Genomic DNA, 7,196 nt, shown 5'->3' on the forward strand with positions numbered 1-7,196 from the left:
CCTTAAGCTTCCATATCCCCCAGGAACCTGGATGTAGGTTGGAAGACTTCAAAATGTTAGATAAAGAACAGGCCTCCTCCAACAGATTCTGACCCAAGGGTATCTCATGATGAAATTGGAGTCATTCTGTCCTCCCCTCACCATTTGTTAGGATGGGATCTCCACCAGTTCCCAACCCCCTACTCAAAAGCAAATAGGCTTTTGTGGCCTTGCGCACTTACTGAGAGCTGCTTTATGGGCCAGGCACTGTGCTAGCTTCTGGGGATGGAGGGAAAAGACCTAGTTCCTGCCCAGTGAGTAATGAGGAAATGGCCACTGTGCAAAGGCAGAGTTAGAAACAGCCATGAGGGGCCGGCCCGGTGGCGCACTAGAGAGTGCGCCGCTTGGGAGCGCGGTAGCGCTCCCGCCCAGGGTTTGGATCCCATGTGGAGACCGGTTCCCGCTCACTGGCTGAGCAAGGTGCGGGCGCGACACCAAGGGTTGCGATCCCGTTGCCGGTTGCCGGTCCCCGGTACGGGCGCGACACCGAGGGTTGCGATCCCGTTGCCAGTCAGTAAAAAAGACAAAAAGAAAAAAAAAAAGAAACAGCCATGAGGTGGCCTGTCCTCTAGTTCTTGGCACAAAGAAGGGAGCTCTGTCTTCTCTCAGCCGCTTCCTCTGTTTCACCATACCATGCTTTCTCCAGTGCACTCTGGTCCAGGAAGTGCTTGGCAGGTCAGAGGAATAAGAATTTGAGGCCTTCCCAGTTCCTCAAAGGCCTTCCCAGTTCCCTGGAGAGGGAGAGGCAACTAACATTTATTGAGTTTTCACAGTGTGTCACACACCAAGTGAAGCTCTTTACTTACATTATTTCTCATTACCCAAGTGGAGAGGAAACAAGTATTATCTATCATCCACACTTTTCAGGCACATAGAGTTTCAGACAGTTGCCATGGGTACATAACAGTCAGGATTTGAATCCAGTGCACACCAATCCATGCTTTTCCCTCTGAAGCCGAGCAGCTCCAGAAGTGGAGGCAACTGGAATGTCCTGGAATCTGTGGGACCAGGAACAGGGGGTGCCAGTGGAGGCTTCCTTCTCCCAGGGCCTGTCAGTCAGAGTCCTAAGCCTTCCAATTAACTATCCCTCTAACTAATCCTAGCAGAAGCCTGGTAATACCTCCCACCCAGAATCTGTGGAACCTGGCCCTATTTAGGGATTAGGTGATGGAGATAAATTTCCAAAGCAAACAGCCCTTGTCCCCATTCATTTGCAGCACACAACAATCCAGATTAAGGTACAGAGTTTGGGTTTTATTTGGAGATTAGTTGGTATTACAGATGACAGTGATACCAAAACCCAGTGCTGTTGCACCCCCCTCCACCTCAAATCTGCCAGGTTGTCTGAGAGGGCAGCCAAGCTGATCTTTGGGAAAATTAAATCAACATAAGCCCCGGGCTCCTATTTCTACTTTATTACTTTAATATCACTCCCTCTTCAGATCCACAGTTCTGATTAATTTGTCCAGGTGGTAGGAGGTCAGGAGAGGGGGCCCTGCAACATAAAAGGGTAGGCCTCCAGCATCTAGATTAGAAGCAGCACTCTCCGCTCCTAGCTCACTTAGCAGTTAGGCAATGGTCTGAAAGGCCCTCAGGAGACAGGTGGCTGCCCCCTCAGAGGGAGGAGGTTGTCAAGGTGAGAAGAATTGGGGACCAGGCCTGGCAGGAGAGGTGGAAGGCAAGGCCCACTACCTCATCCTTCTGAAGATACCTCCTGCCAAGACAATGGGCATATGCCCCAGGAGGAACTAGGGTGCTTGGCAGCAGGCGCCAGGCCCCAGTCACTGCATAGAACCTGCATCTAGGCTGGCCTGATGGCCAGTGGAAGGGAGGGATCCCTGAGCTAAACTCCCTCCTGTAAGAGAACTCCCTTGTATAAAAGGAGGGGGCAGGGAATCCACATTTGATGTGTTCAGTCCTAGGAGGGGCAGGGTGGGCTGCAGGAGCCAGAGGAAGGGTCTTGCAAATTCTGGACCTAGATTAGGAGTGATCCACGTTGGTGACAATGGCCGAGGCATAGATGAGGTCAGACAGGCTGCTGAGTGAGGTCTGGGGAGCACCTCGCTCCAAAGAAGGGTGGACTCCTGAAGCCCTGGCTGGTCCCCTTGGGGTTGCAGCTTTAGCCCCTGGCCAGCCCTGCCCTGGGCCCAAGCTAGGAGCTGGACAGGAGGCATGTCGGCATGCTGAGGCGCGCTGAAGGGTGCTGGTGGAGGGCGGGTGCTGGCCCAGCACTCGGGGCTCCCAGGGCTGCTGGAGGGTGTCTGGAAGAGAACAGGAGCTCTTGGGGGCCTCAGGCCTGGGGCTGAGGCCTCCTGGCTTCCTGTTCTTGATTCTTTTGGCCCGGCGGTTCTGGAACCACACCTGATAAGAAAGAAGAAGGGGTCTGTTCTGGTTCCAGCACCCTTTCCCCCCAGAGACAAGGAAAACAGACCCTGAAGGCAGGATACCCAAAGAGAAGGGACTGTGGGTAGAGCCCAGAAGATGGCTGAGTGAGAGTACCCTGTCCTGAGAGAGTATATACAGCTCACCTGTATCTTGGCCTCAGGAAGGCTGGTGACTTGGGCCAGGTGCTCACGGGTGCCAATGTCAGGATAGGGCCGTGCTGCAAACACCCTCTCCAACTCCAGCAGCTGTCCTCTGCTGAAGGTGGTGCGCTTTCTCCGGTGGGGACCCAACCCACTGGCACGGCCTGTGGGCCAGAATGGGGGTCAAGCCAAGACTCCCTGCAAAAGCCTCCCCCCAGCCTCAAAGCCCTCAACAGACCCTGAAGCCCCTACTTGCCCCTCACAAACCTTTCCCCTTCCCACCCTGCACCACATTCCTCACCCTGCCCACCCCTTCCCCATCAGACCACCTGCTGGAGAGGTATCCACAGGGCTGGCCATGGAGCTGGCAGAGGGTGAGGAGCCAGACGACCATGCCAGGGCTGTAGCCACATCACACCCCTCCATTTAGGGTTTTATCCTGCTCAGAGTAGCTGGCTCCGCCTCCAGGAGGGAGAGGTTTAGAGTCCAGCTTGAGCAAGGCGGAGGAGTCCTGGGGGAAAGAGGGGAGGCCAGGGGTAGGGTTGGGGCTTACTGGGGTAGGGTGGGGCAAGTTTTGTGGCCCCTGCCCCTCCAAGGCCTCACAAAGGAAGCTGGTCCCAACCTTCCTCCTCAAACCTCAAACTCTGGCAATCAGTGCCTGAAATCCTGTACTTCATGAAAATTCTCCCTGGGCTCCTTCCAGAAAACTAAAGAGATCTGTCTCTCCAATGCTCCCAGGGTTTCAACTGCCGTCCTCAGTGCCCTGGTCCTGGCTGCCTTCAGGGGAGAGTGGGTGGAGTCCTATACAAATAAGGACTGAGCTAGTGAAGCTGGGCAGGATGTAAAGGAGGATAGGGGGATAGCAGAGGAGCCACCTGCTCTCAGCAGGGCTGGGGAACAGATGTCACCACCAGATGTCCCTCAGATCTGCTTTTGAGCTTTGGCTGCATCTAACCCTTTCTCTCTGGCCCCTCAAAAGCCACATGAGCTTCCTGGAGTCCAGGAACCTGGAATCAGAGGAGGTTCCACAGGTGCAATTGAGCAGATTTAAGAAAAATATTTATTTTTACAGTGTTTTCTTCCTTGGAAGTCTCTGGGCCACCTTTCTAAAAGGGGGTGCATTTGAATTTCCCTTCAGTTCCTGCCCTTCCATATCTCTCCTGACCTTGCTGTCCCCCCCGCCCCAGACCCAAGACAGAGACCTCAAAGAAAGGCCCACCTTAGGAGTGGGCTTTGTGGAGTGGGGGGACAATGACTGGTTCCCCAGGTGTTCAGGAGCCTGAGCTAATTGGATTTCAGACTCAGGATGGACAGAAAAGCTGAGCTAGAACCCCACTACCTCTTACCCCTTCTCCCTCCTCCAAGATCCTAGTCAACTCCAAGTGGCAAAGCAAGCCTTGCCCACGGAGAGGTGGCTTGGTAACTTCTGCCGTCATCAGAGAGGTCCAAGCACCTGTGTAGCTGCTGGTGCGTTGTCAGGGACTGCTTAGCTCAGGAGGAGGGGCAGCTCTTCTGAGGCCCTCCCCAGCTCACAGCTTTTCTGGTTCTGGGAGAGGCCTGAGCCCAACATGGGCTGGACACAGCGAGGCTCTTCTCTGTTGCCCCCACTCGACCCATCCTGACAGCCCAGCTTTCCCTCCTTTACTTAGGCAGGGACCTGTCCACCCCAGTCAGGACAGTAGTCTTAAACTTAGGACCAAAAGACCTTTATTGGGCTGGAAGGAGGAGGTTGGAGGAGCCCAGCTGTGTGGGCTCTGACTCCTACTTGTGGCCAGAGGCTGGGCAGCCCAGCCAGTACTGGGCAATGGAGCGTGGGTAGGGAGGGTTCACGGTGTCCACTCGCCGTGTGCGAAGGTTGACTCGGTAGTAATTGTCTGGAAGAAAGGATGGAAGAGCGTGTGTGAGAGGTGCCTGGCCCTGCCTACTCATGCCCTGAGGAGAAAGACATGGGTCTCTCCCAGAAGGGAAAGTGAAGATCCACAGTGCAGCTAAGGACTCCTGGCCTGGCTCTCTGGGGTCACTGCCTGTAGGCTGTGTTCAACCCATGGGGAACAGGGACAGCAGGGAAGGCCCAAGCTAGACTAACTTCAGGGGTGGCAGGGGCTCCCACCTCCCGAGAAGAAGTAGACACTCTGGATGGGTTCGCAGGTGGCAGGCACAAGCCGGTCCATCCCATAGGCATCTGTGTTGTGGAATCCCAGCCCGCTCTCCTCACTGGAGAACAGCCAGGACAAACGAGATGGCCGGCGGGAGTTCTGGCTGTGGCCATGGCCACGGCCACGGTATGAACGGTAGCGTTTGCGGCTGCGACGCCTAGACTTTTGCTTCTTGGGCCAGGAGGAGTGGGGTGCCATGCCTGAGATGTAGATGCGGCCTGCCATGGCCGCATCCACTTGCCCAGGCACACCATGCCAATCCCGGCTGATGAACTTGGGCTGTCTGGCACCACCTATGGCAGGGAAGGGGTTAATGTGGGGCCTTGGGGCCCTGGCCCTGTCCTCTCCAGCAGGGCCTTCAGTGGTCATCCTCTGAGCCCTGCCCAAGGACACAAAACAACTAATGGCAGAGCCCATCCCCCAGGCTTCTGACTCCCTGTCCAATGCTCTTTCCCCTGCCCTCCCTCCACCCTAACCCTGGTGTCTCCACCCCACCCCCCAGGCCTCCCCAAGCCCCTCAGCCACAGACCCCTCCCTCTGCTGGCTGTGCCCTTGGCTGTGCTAGGCAAAGTCCAAGGTGTGGGATCCAGTTGGAGCCAAGCCTCCCCCAAAGGTCAACAGAAGCAAAGTCTGGCCTGACCAAACAGCTCTTGATCAATAACTCCACAATCACAGTCCCCTCCAGCCAGTCCAGCTCTACCCCTACCTGGGGGATTCCAGCCCTTTTGAGGGGGGAAAACAAGACTTGCCCTCCCTCCATACCAGAGGGTCTGCCCCAGAAGAGCAGCTCGAAGATGTCCTCCCAGCTGTCCCGCTGCAGCAGGGCAAAGTGCTCAAACACGGCCGACGGGGAGCTGCCTTCACACTCCTCCTGAGTGGGTTGCTGCTGGAATTCGTACTCCCAGTACTGTTTCCCTGGGGAGCAGGGTGGCTGGCATCAGGAGGGTGGGCCTAAGCAAAGCTGGAGAGCCCAGGGGCTGTTGAAGTTGGGAGCTCCCAGCATGGGGGTGGACATAAGCTGTGGCCTGACCCCAGTGAAGTGTGGAAAGAAACCAAGACTGCTCCACTGCTTGCCCATTCTCCCACCCACCACTTGAGTACCTTTGAAGAAGTAGACCCGCTCCCGGCCACTGTAGCTATGGGCAGGAAGGGCCAAAGCTGCGTCCACATTGTCCGGGATGCCACCAAAGCCTTCAGAGATGTTTCGGGGGTAATCAGGGTCCAGGACACCATCCTCAAAGCGCCAGTACTGACTACCCTAAGGGGTAGGGAGGTGAAAAGGAGTGAGGAGGCAGCTGTGGGCACTCCTGCCCTAAGGCAGCCATCCACAGCTCCAGGCTTTCTTCCCAGGACCTGGAGCCTTGGACTACCCTGTCCTCACAGAGCCCCAGCCAGGTACCTAACACAGGGCCCCAATCTGGCCTTCCTGTCCACCCTGGCCCTGGGCACAACAGCTCTCAACCCCTCCCTAGACACCCTCTACCCTGATCCACAGTGCCTGGCACCTTGAATAGGTAGGTCTTCCCCTGACAGTTGATGCGAGTGAAGGCGGCATCAATGGGGCCCTCGACACCCCAGACGTCTCGGATGAGCTTGGGGTACCCAGGCCTCACTGCACTTTCATCCAGCTCATAGCAGTACTGCCCTAGAATGGGGGAGGCTGTGTGAGGGAGCCAGTGCCCCTGGGACAGACCCACACCCCCCAGACCTGCCCCTGGAGTCACCTCGGAAGGCAAAGAGGGAACCATTCTTGAGGTCGGTGAAGGCATCAAAGGGCTTCCCACTGCAAAGCTCCTCCTCTGCTGGGGATGTGGAGGTCCCGTGATCAGTGGTCTCCGGCCTCAGACCCACCCCCTCAGACCCTGAAGTCACCCCCTCAGTCACTCGGGTCCCCCCCTCGGACCCTGGTGTGTCCGCCTCAGTCCTTGTGATCTCCTTCTCAGGGTTCAGCTCAGGATTCTCTTCGGGTCGGGCCTGCAGATCAGGTCTCAGGCTGGAGCCCTCTGGATGTGCATGGACACTGGCGTTGTCTTTGGTCTCCTCATGGTAGTCATAGACCCCGTACTCATCTTCCGGCAGAGTGAACACATCCCCACGAGTCACTGCAGGCAGAGTGGGTGGTAGCAAGACTCCAACTGCAGGGGGACTCCAGGCCCACCCACCCGGGCTCTGAACACACCTTGTGGCTTGCACTCGGCCATGTAGTCAGCGCAGCAGCTCTGGTAGTAAGAGCAGAGCTCGTCGCACTGACACTTCTTGTCAGCATTGAAGCCCTCAGTGCAGCGGCCCTTGCACGACTCTATGGGGAAAGGGTGTCAGTTGGCACAGCTAAGCCCAGGCCACCCTCGCCCACCCTACATTGGCCCAGATGGCTACTAATACCCTCACACACCTTGGTCAGCCAGAGCAACCCACACCAGCAGGGCCAGCATGAGAAGAGGTCTCAATGGTGCCATGGCGGGGCCTCCAGCTGAGG

The 7,196-nt window shown here is 56.7% G+C and overlaps 2 protein-coding genes across 2 annotated transcripts; both read right to left on the minus strand.

Moving 5' to 3' along the window:
- Nucleotides 1–2,019: 2,019 nt before the first annotated feature.
- SEBOX (SEBOX homeobox) lies at nucleotides 2,020–2,924 on the minus strand. Its single transcript, XM_008579795.1, has 3 exons — nucleotides 2,894–2,924; nucleotides 2,568–2,728; nucleotides 2,020–2,400 (listed from the first exon to the last, which is right to left on the minus strand). Exons 1-3 carry the CDS (start codon nucleotides 2,922–2,924, stop codon nucleotides 2,020–2,022), a joined length of 573 nt encoding a protein of 190 aa, XP_008578017.1.
- Nucleotides 2,925–4,256: 1,332 nt separating this feature from the next.
- Nucleotides 4,257–7,176, minus strand: VTN (vitronectin). The gene is made up of 8 exons (XM_008579794.1): nucleotides 7,113–7,176; nucleotides 6,900–7,019; nucleotides 6,445–6,822; nucleotides 6,226–6,365; nucleotides 5,822–5,978; nucleotides 5,483–5,635; nucleotides 4,675–5,013; nucleotides 4,257–4,438 (listed from the first exon to the last, which is right to left on the minus strand). Exons 1-8 carry the CDS (start codon nucleotides 7,174–7,176, stop codon nucleotides 4,326–4,328), a joined length of 1,464 nt encoding a protein of 487 aa, XP_008578016.1. The 3' UTR covers nucleotides 4,257–4,325.
- Between the last annotated feature and the right edge of the window lie 20 nt (nucleotides 7,177–7,196).

Source organism: Galeopterus variegatus, unplaced genomic scaffold (genome assembly GCF_000696425.1).
Source record: "Galeopterus variegatus unplaced genomic scaffold, G_variegatus-3.0.2 Scaffold1955, whole genome shotgun sequence".
Lineage (NCBI taxonomy): Eukaryota > Metazoa > Chordata > Mammalia > Dermoptera > Cynocephalidae > Galeopterus > Galeopterus variegatus.